Source organism: Sphaerodactylus townsendi, linkage group LG12 (assembly GCF_021028975.2).
Source record: "Sphaerodactylus townsendi isolate TG3544 linkage group LG12, MPM_Stown_v2.3, whole genome shotgun sequence".
NCBI classification, from domain to species: Eukaryota; Metazoa; Chordata; class Lepidosauria; order Squamata; family Sphaerodactylidae; genus Sphaerodactylus; species Sphaerodactylus townsendi.
The window spans coordinates 8,946,024-8,961,610 of record NC_059436.1 but is presented as its reverse complement, the minus strand read 5'-3'; the positions used below and the strand labels follow the sequence as shown (position 1 = coordinate 8,961,610).

At 42.9% G+C, this 15,587-nt stretch overlaps 1 protein-coding gene across 6 annotated transcripts in view; it reads right to left on the bottom strand.

The window, feature by feature from the left end:
- Positions 1-15,587, bottom strand: part of GCK (glucokinase) — a 40,653-nt gene that overhangs the window by 1,239 nt on the left and 23,827 nt on the right. For 4 of the 6 annotated variants that reach the window (XM_048513559.1, XM_048513556.1, XM_048513557.1 and 1 more), the window contains 8 exons: positions 14,141-14,303; positions 13,778-13,932; positions 11,637-11,756; positions 10,171-10,266; positions 9,088-9,187; positions 6,634-6,817; positions 5,523-5,678; positions 3,344-3,577 (listed from right to left, as the gene is read on the bottom strand). In XM_048513559.1, the coding sequence (XP_048369516.1) occupies positions 3,344-3,577; positions 5,523-5,678; positions 6,634-6,817; positions 9,088-9,187; positions 10,171-10,266; positions 11,637-11,756; positions 13,778-13,932; positions 14,141-14,249 (1,154 nt within the window). In that variant the 5' untranslated portion in view covers positions 14,250-14,303. Of the gene's footprint in view, positions 1-3,343; positions 3,578-4,311; positions 4,378-5,522; positions 5,679-6,633; positions 6,818-9,087; positions 9,188-10,170; positions 10,267-11,636; positions 11,757-13,777; positions 13,933-14,140; positions 14,304-15,587 lie in introns of those variants that run through there. The other 2 variants (XM_048513561.1, XM_048513560.1) reach the window with 2 other exon arrangements.

Genomic DNA, 15,587 nt, shown 5'->3' with positions numbered 1-15,587 from the left:
TGGACAAAAGGAAAGGGGAAGGAAAGGAAGACGTTATGCCTGAGTATTTGCTATTTTGTGTCATTGTTTTCAAGCAAAAAACGCCCACTCCCCGCTCCAGTAGTAAATTCCTTTGCTTGTTTGCTTTGAGGGTAAATTGCCGCTGGATCACAGACAGAAAAAATACACAGTGGATATTTATATCTCACTGTTCTCCCAACAGGTATCCAAAGCAGCTTACAACACAGTTCTTCCCTCTTCTATTGTGTCCTCACAACGATCCTCTCAGGTAGTTTAGGCTGGGAAAGTGTGACTGACCTAAGGTCATCCAGCAAGCTTCCATGGCAGAGCGGGGTTTCAAACCTTGATCTCCCAGATCCTAATTTGATATTTTAGCCACTGCACCACACTGGTTTTCCAGTATCACATATGCTCTTGCATCGTTATGACAGGTTGATAGCACTGTACAATGATCTAACTAATCTGTGACTTTCAATTATTTATTTTGAATATGTATCCTGACCTTTTACTAAAGAAATGAAACTCAAGATGGCTTAATTTAAAAGAATAAAATAGACGAGTCCTATTTGAGAACCATAAACTATTAAACCAGCAATAATTTGTTTGAAAGGGGCAATTAGAGCAATCATAAAACTCATGGGCACTCATGCACAACGTGTTTACTGCATGGTGAGGCAAATGTTTGTCGCAGCAAGATTTTTTGAACTGATATATTTCTTTGAGCCCCATTTTAACTTTTCATTCTCTCCGTGGCAAGTGAGACCACTTCTAGCCCGTTTTAACTTTGCTTCACTGCCAGAACAGGTATATTTGCCAGTGAGCACAGCTGTGCTCCAGGCATCTTCCATCCACCCACAGCCAGCCTTACCACTCCCCTCCCACTGCCATCCATGCTTTCCCCCTTGCCCCATTCCATGTTGCCTGTCTCCTTCAGGTGGAAGAAATGAAACTCACTTACACAGTCTTAGCCAAAACACACCAACCTCTGCATTCTATTGAAGTATTGAGATATCCACATAATAAACAAGCCTCTCTGTGCAACTGCACAGCAGCAGCAGGGAGTGGGTGGAGAGAAGAGAGAATATCAGTTCTAAGGCATGGTCCCCTTTTTTAGCAGCATGTAGTCCAGGCAATTGTTCTGCTCTTTCATTTTTGGGGGGGTTATTTTTGGAACAGTAATATTGATAAAAGAACAGTTTAAAACTAATCCGGCAATCTTAGTTACTAAATGTAATGAGATCTGTGCCTTTAATAATAAATGCCTTTAAGATCTGTGCCTTTTAGAATAAGTTGATGAGTGGAATTAAGAGAACTAGGTTGGGAGAGTTCTCTGCAGAAAACCTGAGCACCCAGAAACACAAGCTCACTGTGCAGAGAAGACTCCCAAGATAAGTGTTCCATGCAAAATGAGCCATGATGCATCCAGAAGATCTAAGTAATACATTGCTATAATTTGGATACGTAAGACATACACATAAAGCTGCCAGATTCTCAATCTATCAAGATTAGTATTGTCTGCTTTAACTGGCAGTACTTCTCCAGGGATTCAGAAATTTTATATCATATATCGCCTGATCCTTTTAACTAGAGATACTGCAGACTGAACTTGAGACCTTATGTATATGTGTGTGTGAAGTGCTGCTAAGTCAGTTCTATGGTGACCCTATGAATGAATAACCTCCGAGACGTCCTATTGTTAAAAGCCTTGTTCAGGACTTGCAAACTTCATAGTGTCATATTGGGTCTGCCTCTTTTCCTGCAGCTTTCAATTGTTCCTAGCATTATTGCCTTTATTAGTGGCTCTTGTCCTCTCATAGTGTGACCAAAGTACAATAACCTCAGTTTAGCCATTTTAGCTTCTAGGTCAAGTTCAGGCTTGCTTTGATTTAGAACCCACTTATTTGTCTTTTTATACAAAGTACTTAAGTTTGGCTGGATCATACATTCTTTAAGTGATTTTCCCCATGTTTCTAGTACCATTCTACATAGTGTTCTACCAATAGTCCAGAAAGGTGCCATGTGGACGTGTCCTGAGTGGCGTCCAAGAACCCATTTTATAGAGTGCGTACTTTAGCTTTACCAGAGGCACCAAGCACGATCTCAGGGAGTTTCCTCTTCCTGCTATTGTTTGTCACTTCCTGTGTAGCAGCATGAATTTTGCTTTTAGCACAGCACGGTGCTGGCATATGAAAGATGACACTATTTGGCAAAGTTCAAGATAAACATGTGAATCTCTCCTGCTCTCTTCTACAGTCTCTTTAAACTGCTTGGAGAAAGGCCAACCCAAATGTTGCACCCAAACACAAATTCGATTAACCTTGCCACTTTTCCGCAACTCCCTCCCTCCAGATGCTTTCACCTCCACAGGGTTCTGGGCACCATTTACAAAGGTAAATATATGTCTGGACCTCAGAAGGAAAGCAGCTGTGGGGGAGAACTGGAAAAACAGACCACAGGAAAACACTGAAACCCTCTCCTCTTTTCTTCCTCGCAGCTGAAAATCACAGAAACTGTTTTTTGCCTAGAAAGACTGAGAGAGTTTAATGCTCACATTTGTGCGTTAATATTTAGTTTCGTTCTTAGATTTGCATGCGAGAGCCAGCATGGTGAAGTGGGTACAGTGTTACACTAAGATTTGGGGGAAACAGGTTCAAATCCCAACTCTGCCTTAAAGGAAGATGTGTGACCTTCAGCATGTCCCTTTCTCTTTCAGCATACCTCTCAGGGTTGTTGTAAGCCTAAAACAGAAGAGGGAAGTCATAATCGCTACACTAAGCTCTCTGCAGGAAGGGCAGGGCAAACGACAGACTATCCATCTGGTCCAATCCCCTGCCAAAGAGCAAGATTACCAACTTCTCAGCCCCCAAAGTATAGACAATCCGTATCACACTGGGCTAGGAGCACAGGTCAGGCATAACACACACAGAGGGCTGTGGAAACACGGTACAACCTGAAAAATAACATACAAAACCAGTGATAATTCCTAGGTTCCGTAGCTGATAAGAAGACAATTATGGCCCCCTGATAGGCCATAGCACTCTGAAGGAAATATGCCATGCCAGTTAGTGGACTGACTTGATGGCAGGGCTCTGATGCCCCAGAGAAAGGGGTAATACCCCAGAATAATAATAAAGAAAAAAATACCCTCACACAATACCCTCAAAAATGCCCTCACAGAATACACAAAAAATACCTTCACACAATGGCCCAGGTTTGTCTTAAACCTAGCAGTTAGCATCATAGCTGTTATGAAAAGTCATTCCAGATGTTTAACCCTTCAAATAGTTAAATGATTGATGAACTATTTTTAACTTATTTGATTCCAAGGTTACGCAAGCCTCACCTGGGGTGGAGTTTGTAGACAGAGCCGTCGACACCAACTGTAATCTTCATTGTCTCCTCACACCTGCTCTTCCTCATACGATTAATGACACCAGCCAGTCCCGCTGAACACATCTGTGCAGCCCGTGTGGAAACGCTCTCACACGCCATACGAACAATGTCACAGTCCGTTATTGAAGACATCAACCCAAAAGAAGTGAGGATGTTGTAGATCTGCTTGCGATCACCAGGGTCACTGGAAATGACAAGTTTTAACGGTTCTCAGCCATGTTACGATGGTGGTGGCTGACTTGATTATCAGCCCCTGCCTTGTTGGAAAATTGTTCACAGTCAATCTGCACTGTTGGTCTTACATTAAAAGAATGTTACATAACACTTGCAGATAACATGACTCATTTGTAGTAGTCATGGGTGCCATTTGGGACAGGAGGCTAAGAATTGTCCGTCGGTGTTATGGCAGCCATGATGGAGATCCATTAAATTTCTCCACATGTTGGAGGCCACTTGGTTTATTCACAGGAACTCATCCATTGTTTTGGCTAGTTTTCATCATGCTGTTTTCTTTGCCCACTGGCACAAGTGTCTGCCAATCCACGTGATGAGCCATTGTTCATGAACATTGTTATTGTTCATGAACAACATCTATGTTGCTTATATGTGGCATCCATAACAGGTCCAGGCCCTAAAAGCCACTGTTTTCCGACAGCCATCTGTTATCTGAGGCCAGGTTTTCTAATTGCTGAAATTCAGATTTTCTTATATTGTCCCAGCTGTCGGCAACCATAAAAGCTAGGATTATTTCTTTCAAAATTGATATTGCCAGCATGCTTGCACGAGTCTACAGGCAGCAAAAAAGTGCTCCAAGAGAAAAATGCCTTAATTACAGCTCTTCATTATCTAGGATGGTACAAACCGGTTATTGTTTCTCTGCAGGAACCCCAGTTAATTCACTCTGGTTGCATATTGCTGGTGACAGACTACACTGATATCAATTTTCTTCATTGTTGCTTTACCCTCGCACAATTATTACTGCACCTGTATAAAGATGAGAAGAAAGCCCCGACACTAACTGACTATATCGTATAGACCAGGGGTAGGGAACCTGCGGCTCTCCAGATGTTCAGGAACTACAATTCCCATCAGCCCCTACCAGCATGGCCAATTGGCCATGCTGACAGAGGCTGATGGGAATTGTAGTTCCTGAACATCTGGAGAGCCGCAGGTTCCCTACCCCTGGTATAGACCTACCTAGATGGTAATAAATGGTCCATGAGTGCATTCAACTAGTCCTGCCTGACTTTTATACCTAATGCTTTCATAAATGGCTAAGCAAGTCAAAATTATTTTCTAGGCCGTGATGGCTTGCATCAAACTTAAAATATGTCAGGAACTGACAGCCACAATCCAAACAGCAAGTTCACATTGACTGTAACAAATGAAGTTCACAATGACTATAACAAATGAGACAGCAAGGGATGGACATAAGGCACTAGCAGTCTTTCACCTGCTGGTACCACTGCCTTAAAAAGTCTCCTTCAAACTTTCTTGCTGGGCAGATGTATTAATGCCAAAGTAAATGGCCTTGAGGTATGAGGTATGCAGGCTGGAGCTCTATGATCTAAGATTACAATGCTACACTGGTTATGATAAATTGGCATGGCTTCCCTGCAGAGAAGGTGCCAAATGAATTTGCTGAGAATGCCGTTAGCAATGCCTATTCTCATACAACGATGTCATAAATCCCCACACTGGTTACACATAATTTGTATTGACATTCCACGCTATATGATTAAAAGGCTGCCTACTTTTCTTTCCCTTGCAGGATTCAGGGCAGCAGCCTACATGGCTCTCCCTTCTGTCTTTACAACAAGATTAGGCTCAGAGACAAAGGGAGGATTGGCCCAAGGGCCACCTTGTGAGCTTCATAGCTGTGTAGGGATCTGAACCAAAACCTCTTCAGTCCAACTCTTAGTACTACACCATAAGGGCCTAAATGAGCAAGACCATGAGAAAAGATAGTTCAGATTACCTGAACTGGAAATCTTAAAGACAAAACGCTCTAGAGATCTGACTTCAGTTACATCAGGAGAAGGGCTGGAGGCAGGAAGTGGCTGAGTGGACCAGGCAGAAAAGGATGAGAGGAAGAAGGAGATTAAAAAAACCTTAAAGAAATGCATTACCTTTCAATTTGTGAGATAAAACGGGTTTCAAAGGACCCTCTGGCTTTGAGCTTCTCCGAAGCCTCTCCATTAAAGAGCAAATTTTCGTTGACGAGTTTTAGCAGCACTAACCGCACGATCTCTCCCATGTATTTCCCGCCAATGATCTTCTCATACCTAAGAGAAGAGAGGCAGGAGTGAGAGGGTGGGAATCAGTTTTTAGCAGTATGTAAAAATGTCCTTGCAGTGTGTGTGTCTGCATATATGTGAAGGAAAACCTGAGCGGGACGCACAAAACCTTGTGGGAGGGTGTTCATGTTCTGTCAGGGGCAAGGGTTGCTTGCTGGAATCACCCTGAACAGTTTTAGCAAAACTCTCAAGAATCAATATTGACTGTTTGACAACAGAGGCTATTTTATCTGAGCTGCAGAGGGGGAAACATCCACTCTCTCTCTCTTCTGCCAAACTTTGCATATTTTCTCAGCAGCCCCTGTGCACAGGCAGTGGCGTAGCTACCACAGGGAAGTGTGGGGACAGGCGCCCCGGGCGGATGCTGTTGGGGTCACATGGGGGTGGAAAATCACCCCTCGCCCCTCCTCCTTCCCCCTCACCCTGAGTAGCTACCATGGGGAGAGGTGGAAACAGGTGCCCTGCCGCCTGCTAAGGTAAGTGGGGCGTGGGGGGGCATGGGGGGGGGAGCGAAAACTCGGAGTCTGCCCTGGACTCCATTTTTCCTAGCTATGCCCCTGTGTGCAGGAGAGTATTAGTCAATTGCACTGCAAAGCATTTCAAATCTAGGAAGTGCATGCTCCTTTTAGTTAATTTTGCTCTGATCTTGGTGCTGAGGGACTTAAGAAATGAAATGGAGCTCCTACCTCTGAAGTCTCATTCATGTTCTCAGCCCCAGAGACTTCCCAGGGTTTGCAATGCATGTCAACTGACATTTATGCTTGCTCTCAACATTAGGATGAGTTCTGTCTGAAGGAACTGCCTTATCAAAGATGGTTCATGAGCTGTGCTTGGGTGAGAATGGGACTATCTTGAAGGGTCCCTCCCACAATCTTTCTGGTCAGCAGGGAGCAGACCATGAAAAAGCAATTAGCAGTGACACCAACTGTCTTGCATTCCTTACAGCTGCTGATTGGGGTTAAGCGAAGTCTCGTCCACCACACGGTCATATTCCAAAAGGAACTCATCCAGCTCTCCTGATTCTCCAAAAGCTCCCCATTCGGTGTTTACACACATCCGGCCTTCATCCCCTTCCACAAGCTCTACGTTCTGCAACTCTTCCATGTAGCAAGCATTACAACCCGTGCCTGGTAGGGTGGAAATGCAGAATGATTCTCCATATGCAGCCACCGCACTTACTAGAGAACAAATTCCAAGCCATTATCACTGTTTCCTGTGGGTTTTAACCTGCACAGGAAATCAGTTCAGACTCAGTCAGTCCAAGCATCTTGGAAAACAACAGTTATGAAGAACGGATTCTTGCCATCACTAGCATACTGGTGCCCAAGTTACAAAAAAATCTGTACAAACCAAATCTGGCTAAAGTGTCTCCCATTTTGTATCTAGCCAACTCGGACCCCCTTACAAGCATGAAGGAAGTATCCAAAACGACCGTGTGAGTTGGAGGGGCGGCACACAAGGGGAGGGGAGGGAGGTTGGGGTGGCATGCAAGGGGAGGGAAGGGGAGGGTGCCCAGCATCTGGACATGGCCCACCCACCCTAGGGGAGGGGAGGGAGTGGTGGCATGCAAGGGAAGGGGAAGTTGGGGTGGCATGCAAGGGGAGGGAGGGGAGGGGGCCCAGCATCTGGACATGGCCCACCCACCCTAGGGGAGGGGAGGGGCATGCAAGGGGAGGGAGGGGAGGGAGGAAAACTCTGTGTTTTCCAGAGTGATTTCTACGACCTATTGATCAAGGCACTCAATGAGAGCTATAGCATGATGTCATAACAATATCCACAACTCTTGGAATGCTGTTGAAAGGCAGTTCTTTCCATCTTTCTATGCTCTGGGTCTTTGGGCCGCTCTTGGTTTCAGCTGCTAAGCTTTGAAATGTCAGTGAGTTGAATATATGGATCTGTTCTGTTCTGCTAATAGTGACACTTGCTTCTGGTAGAGTGGAAAGGCTTCTTGCAGCAAAGAAAGGGTCTTTGCACTGGTGCAAAGTGGCATCGTCGGCAGAACAGACCTGCAAGACCCAACCCAGAATATCTAAGCGGGCTGTTCATCATCATATTGCCCTTCTTTTCTCTTGTGCTGTTACTGTTGGATTGACTCTCCTTGCACAAATCAAGAGATGTAGCATAATGTACTCCACATCAAATAGAACAAAATTTGAATCCAGTAGCACCTTAAAGACCAGCAGAATTTTCTGGCGTACAAGCTTTTTTGTTTTACTACTACTGAGGAACACCTGGACTGATCTACATTGAACACCAGCTTCAGATCCAGAGAGTGCACAGGTTTTGATTGGGATCCTGACAGGGAAGTGATTTCTGTCAGTAAAATTTCTCTGCCTCCCCCTTCCCTCTGCAACCAAAACATCCCCAGGAGTCACCTACGAACAGCATGAGAAGAGGAATAAGAAATCTGCCAGAGAGAGGGAAATCTAACCCAGTGTAGTCATAGTACTTGCCACATTTCAAGCTGTAGCTGACTTATGGCAACCCCAGCAAGGGGCTTTCAAGGCAAGTGAGAAGCACTGACTTCCTCTGAAGGGTCTTCCTTGGTGGTCTCCCTTCCAGGTGCTGACTCTGCTTAGCTTCTGAGCTCTGACAAGTTTGGGCTACACCATGCTGACTTCCCTTCAGCTATTGTCCTTTGTCCAATAGTTAATCAACCAAAAGAACTTAAGCCCACTCCATATTTATATATATAAAATCTTCTAATAGTGGAAATCAATTAACAGCGTTGTACAAGACGACACTATGGCAGCTTGTGCCGAGAATGTCAGTAGATACATAGATGAATTCCCAGAACCCTAGGTAACACTCTGACCACATTAAGCACTTGACTGGGTTTTTTTTTACTGTTTCCTCGCAACCTGCTAGCATAACATCGCACACAGCATTACTCTTCTTCAAATAGACTGTATGAACAGTTATTTTGGACACCTGTTAGAACAGTTCCTCCCTTCCTGTTCCACAGCGAAATTCTCAATCAATGTTGCTCTGAACTAGAATGTTAGGGGCAGTGGTGGGATTCAGCAGGTTCGCACCACTTCAGCAGAACTGGTTGTTAAAATGGTGCCTGTAAACAACCAGTTGTTAAATTATTTGAATCCCACCACCGGAACCGGTTGTTAAATTATTTGAATCCCACCACTGGTTAGGGGCCTTGTTTAAGTTCACACTGACTACAAGACTGTACCAATCAGCAACCAGTGTGATTCAGCAAGAATTGCAACCATACTAGCACAGGGAAATGCATCTTTTCAACTCCAGCCAGTCAGACGACATCAAATACCCTCAGAAATAAACTCATAATGCCAAAGTTGTTAGAAGATGTGCCTGTCATTGACAAACAAGGATTGGCAATTAAATTAGCAGCAGTGGCAGTTTCGAAGGTGTGTAGCCTTACCTACAATCATGCCTACTTCACATCGGTGATCTTCATAATAGCAGGACACCATGGTTGCCACGGTGTCGTTGACCATTGCTACCACATCCATCTCAAAGTCCTGAATAGGGTTGAAAGAAGGAAAGGTTCTAATACATGTGGAGAACTCACAGGGCAGAATAATAGCCAAACACTCTTGAGTGGGGCTTACAAACTGGGGACAGTTTTCCAGATTGTTGGGGAGAAGCAGTAGCTTAGCAAATGAGCAGAGATTGGGATGCACAAAATCCCAACTGTAATCTTAAGAGAACCAAGCGGAAGCAGCAAGCATACGTGCTCATATGCTTTTAATTGAATTGTTTAAATATTTCATATATACTCTATTTTAAATGCTATTTTAATGTCTTCAGTTATTGCTATCTATTCTCACTGGCAGCAGCTCTCCAGGTTCTCAAGTTGATGTCTTTCACATCACGTTTTTATATTATCCTTACAATTGGAGATCCTGGGTATTGAACCTGAGACCTCCTGCATGAAAAGCAGATTCTCTAGCACTCAACTATTTAGGTCTGCCTGAGGATCTGGAGACTCTTCCACTTAGACTCTTTTTCTCAACCCAAGCAACAGTTTTCAACTGAAGCTCCTGAGCTGCTTAACAATTCAACAGAAGAACTGGGATGCCAGATTGTAGCATCAGCATGTTCCTAACATAATTATTAAGCAGCCCATGGACTGGAGTCCATTAACAATGGGTGAGAGAGCTACATCTGGGTCTCTCCCTGAAGCTGGGCAGCTCCCAGTACTGCCTGTTTCCTAAATGTAAACACAGGTAAGCAGGAAGGGATGTAGGACTGGTGATGCTGGAAACAGGGAGAACTGTTATAGGGTTTGGAGTCCTCAGAATGAGATGGAGTGGAGACTCACATGTGGCCTTCATACCAAAAATTTTGTCCAACCCTGGGAAACAGCAGTCTTGTGGGGGGGGGGAGGGGAATGAAGGGCCACTGAAGTATTCCAATCTACTTCTGTTGCACTTAAAGACATTTTGTAAACATATTCAACTTGAAACTATTGAGAGAAAGAAAAAAAATGTTTTCATCTCACCCCCCGCCGTTTGATGGCATCTCTCAGCAGCCCCACAATGTTGTTCCCTTCAGCTCCTGATGCTTTGAAGCCTTTAGTCCAGTTCAGCAGGATCCCCTGTGGAACAAAAGATGACAACAATCAGGCCAAATGTTCCAAAATGAGCACAATGTCACAAAATATACAGAAGCCACAAGGAACACCACATTGACCCAACATGTAAATTTTGTCCCGTAATTATGGACCAAACACAAAATACAATAGTGGTAGGAAAGGCAGACTGGAATTCACAATCTGGAGTCATTTTACACAATAATCAGTACACACATGTAATTGTCTGCAAATATGCAACACACTAATTTAGCCCTAGAGAGTCAGTATGGTGCTGTGGCTAAGAGTGGCATACTCTAATCTGGAAACCAGGTTTGATTCCCCATTCCTCCACATGAAGACTGCTGGGTAACCTGGGCTGGTTACAGTTCTCCCAGAACTCTCTCAGCCCACATTGAGGCAAGCAGTGCCGAACTACCTCCAAATGTCTCCTGACTTGAAAACCCAACAGAGTCGCCGTGAGTTAGATATGGCATAATGGCACTTTTCACCACCAGTCTAGCCCTGTGATTGTCCTTTGCTAGGCAGAGCTGGCCAATGAGACAAAGTCCTCTGGCTTAGCTGTCAAACAGGAGAGGTGTCTGCCCTGTAAGAGGGGATCACAGCAAATCTCAGTGCCCACTGGGGCATTTAAATAAAATAATCCCTGGTTTTCAGCCATTCAGAATGAGGAGGGCCTTTAACCATGAGCATGTTACTTATTATTATGCACCATTTCTCTACGCAACAAAAACCCAAAGTGGCTTACAATATCTCCTCTTTCATTTTGACCTCATAACAGCTGCCCTGTGAAGTCAGTTCAGCTGAGAGAGTGACTGGTCCAAAAATCACACAGTGAGCTTCCATGGCTGACTGAAGATTCAAAACTAGGCCTTCCGGTGTGTGGGTGTGTGTTAAGTGCCATCAAGTTGCTTCAAATTCATGGCAACCCTATGACTTAATATCCTCCAAAGCATCCTTTCATTAAAAGCCTTGCTCGAGTCCTGCAGATGGAGGGCCAGCCATGGCTTCCTTTATAGAGTCAATTCATCTCAAGATGGGTCTTCTTTTCCTGTGGCTTTTAACTGTTCCTAGTGTCATTGTCTTTTCCAGCGACTCCTGTCATCTCATAATAGGACCAAAGTACATGGTAGTGATTATTTTTTGAGCATCTATACATTTATTAAATTGTTATTCTTTTGGCAGTTTCTCTTTCAAGCATTACTTCTGATGTGAGCCTTTTCACTGTTCTGATGCTGCAGTGCAGGGGTATTGCATGCCCTCCTATCTTGTGCGCGGTTGTTCTAAGGTTTCATTAGCTCAGTCAAACCATACAGGCAGGAAAGGCAGCACAGAGCATAGCAGTTTGTGTGGGGGAATGCTTTTCAGTATCCCACCTTGTCGAGGTCCTCGTGTCTCACAGGGAAGGAAAAGGTAAAGCCCAGAGGTAGCTTTTTGTGCTTCATCTGGTGTTTATCTAGGAAGTCAGAGATGCATTCTGAGATGTAGTCAAAGAGCTGGAGAAAACAAGAGAGGGGGGTAAACCATTGCTGTTTACTTAACATTGCCTTTTAATCTGTGCCTTCATTCCTTACTCAACAGCCTGCCATAGCAAATAAGGCTGCCAAATGGCCAGGAAAAAAATGCCTCATTAATAGAGGTTTAATATGCAGAAATGGGCAGTAGAAGCTCTTCAAGGTGTCACCCAATGATTGCTGCAGATCAAACTGAGACCGTTTAAAAGTTGGCAACTCCAACAGGAGGACAGAGTTGGGTCCTGTATTGTAAAGCACTAACATCAAAGCCACATTTCACTGTGCTACGTGTACAAATTCTTAAGCCATTTCTCTTGTAATTAGTCCAGCCATTCTGTAGAGTTCCTGCTGGACGCTGCATTTTGGTGCATGACTCTTTGAAATAAACCACATTAATTCATTTAAGACATTGTCTTCCAGACTGAAATACCTGGATGGCTAAATAGAAATGGAAGGCAGTAGTAAGCCCGGTAGCTTGTTTTTGTGTGTGGGGGGTGGTGGTGGTGGTTTGTTTGCGCTTGTGGTTTGTTTGTTTTTTGTTTGCATGGAGTCAGTTTTCTTTTAGCCCTCTTGCAAATTTGTTTCATTTTATTTTACTAGATGTGTATCCTGCCCTTTCCCGACTATTGTCAGGCTCAGGGTGGCTAACAATTTAAAATACAATCAATTAGAATACATAACATACATAACACAATTAAAATGTATCCATGTTAACCTTTTCAAATTTCATATTGGTGTCCTTCAGTTGAGTACTACATGAGATGGTTAGTCAGCGATGGGGTGATAATGGAAGAAGAATAAACAACAACAACAAAACCAAAGACAAGCTTGGAGGAAAATAATAAGTTAATGAAAGGACTTGATTTAAGCAAACTGACTGAAAATACTCAATGCATCCATTCTTCCCCCACTAGATGGCACTTTACTTCCAGATGGGGTTAGCTCATACAGTGCCCTCATTCTTGTGCATTTGTTATGATGAAAATTAAAATGGAAGCAGGTTTTTCTATGATGCTGCTGGTCAGTGGAACATCACAACATCATAGGAGAGATGTGTGTCACAAAATGATCTCTATAACAGGGTAAAACAGCTCCCATAGAAGCGCATCTATCATAAACATGATAGAATAATGTTTATAATATAAGCCATAAGCATCCATAGGCAAAGGACCCCCACCAACCCCCCAGACATTGTTTCCATTGCTGAACTACAACTACCATTATTATCATTTTGAGGGTAGGATTTTCAAAATCTAATAGATGATCATGACACTTTGTGGTAGAGTATATATATACAGTACAATCACATTTATCTGAAAGAGCCGGGGTTATTGAAGCATTTAATTCAGAACTGCACAATAAAAAAGTATGCAACTTGCCTAAGATCAAAATGTAGTTGGCCGGCAAAAAGGGGCACATACAGTGGATCTGGATGCTAAGAAGTCTTGGGTCTCTGTTACCTCCTAGTGAATTTATAGTTCTCATCCACTTATACAAGCAGCAAGGGTATCTGCCCATTAAACATAACATACCAACAATGCTGAAATAGTTAAATTCAATAAAAGCTGCTAATTTTTCTAAAATTGTGACTCCACCCCCCACCCTCCATATTTCTCCTAGTCTTTTTAGGCTAGGCCTTACTATAACCTCAGAACAATAAACCCCAAAGAAGCTAGATTAGCTTTGATGCAAAGCTCCACTGCACCATCAGCGAAAATCAATCAATGATGTCTGGAAAGTCAGGATGGATGACACTACAAGAATTAAGAGCCCTGTGATTTTTACAGTAGAATGAAAATACAGCCCATTGTGTTGACCAGTCTTTAGTTATTATAGAACTGTCTGAGACGATCTTTCCCTAAAAAGCATCTGAGGGAATTTGAACAGAGGCCCAACTGTAACATTTTGGGAAGTGTATTATAATCCACTTCTACTCCCAAGGATCAAGGCTCTTCTTGGTTCCTGACATTCATATACCACACCTAACATGATACATGACTTACCATTTCAGCTGTTCCTGTCATGGCATCCTCTGGGATAGAATACATTTGGTGCTTTGTCTTCACCTTCCATTGCCCTTCTTCACCTTCCCCTACTTTTACTAGCATCACTCGGAAATTGGTGCCCCCAAGATCCAAAGACAGGAAATCTCCAACTTCTGCAATATCAGGATGTGACATATTAGCTTTACCTTTGGAAAACAATCTGGACAGGCCGCTAGGACAGTCCCCAGAAGATCCCAACCAAAACATGGCTGTTATTATTATTGAGCATTCAAAGAATTGATGATAAATGTCAGTGCCCCTCAGAAGATTCTCTGAGTCCAGCTCTCATTGATATGTATTCCCAACAGGGTAATGCATTACCTGAACCTTCAGGGGTGGAGCGCACATAAGTGGGCAACATCTTTACAGAAGCCTCTTCGTGGGTCTCCAGCTTTAGCCCTCGGTCCATTTCCTTCTGCATTCGATACATTATTGTCTTCAGATCCTCTTCCTGTAGCCGAAACTCTGACAGGATCTGCTCCACCTACAGGAGACACAACAAGTCCATAGGGCCTCTATGATAGAGGTAGAAATGGCATAAACATGGGACTGAGTTCCTCAAATGGAACTATTTCACATCCTTCTGTTGCTTCCCTCCCTCCCCAAAATACTGAGCAGATTTTTTTCTTTGTTTAATTATGAGCCCAAGGTGTATGTATTGACATTTTAACAATCCATTTAGCATTCATCCCCAGTTAAATTCATGTTAGAATTATGTAAGGTTCTGAATGTGAGCTAGGTCAATGTGCAACATACCTATCACTACTGGCCTTGATTTGCTGTTTACATAGAAAATAAGGTGCCAACATTTGACCAGCTGACTGGATGTCATTGGCCAGACTTTGGCTAATTGTTTATATGTCCAAAGCACAGGCCCCAGGACATTCAGGGAGGTGTAGTTTCCCTACACAAAATTATCCCACCGTTTTGCTTTTACTAAAAAAAAAAAAAAAGACACCTTGCCCTTCTGCTTGTATGAACATTCAGGATAAAGCAGGACACAGATCTAATTAGTCAGCTGAGAAAGCATGTTCACTTCACACCTATAGCTCCAAGCAGTCTTCACACTATAGACCTTTCATGTCCCAAACATCTGACTGCGAAAACAAACATGAAGGATCCCCTAACTTTCACAGTGTTTCTTTCCCCCTTAGGTATGACCCAATAATTACCCATTTCTGTATCTGTAGAAGACCAAATTTTGTTGTTACTCTTTTTAAAATTAGTTTTTAATTTTTTAATTTCATATTCAAAACCCCACAATAATAAACAGTAATAGACACAGAAATTCACATAGACAACTCCAGTGGGGAAAAAAAGAAAAAGATTAAAAACATCTTATACAACAAAGAACAGATGACACATTCAATGACTTCCATCTTTTCTCACGAATGTGCAAGTCTAAACTTGGTAAATATTCCCACAATACTATTTCACTACTTAAACATAACAGTTAATGTAAATATCTTCAATCAAATATAAGTCACATTGGCCATATACATTTTTTAGTCATTTTATATTTTATTTAATCTAATCCTATTCTAGACATTCATATTCGTTTCTATCTCACCAAGCCTACTGCTAATGAATTAATTTTCAATTATTCCGACATATAATTCAGAAAGGGAGATCAAGTTGTATTGAATTTTTCCAAGGAGTCTTCTCTAAATAGACAGATCAATTTATGTAATTCAACAATGTTCCAAACTTTCTCTATCCACTCATCTGCAGAGGATGCTGTTTGTAATGTCCAGTTGTTTGTGAAAAC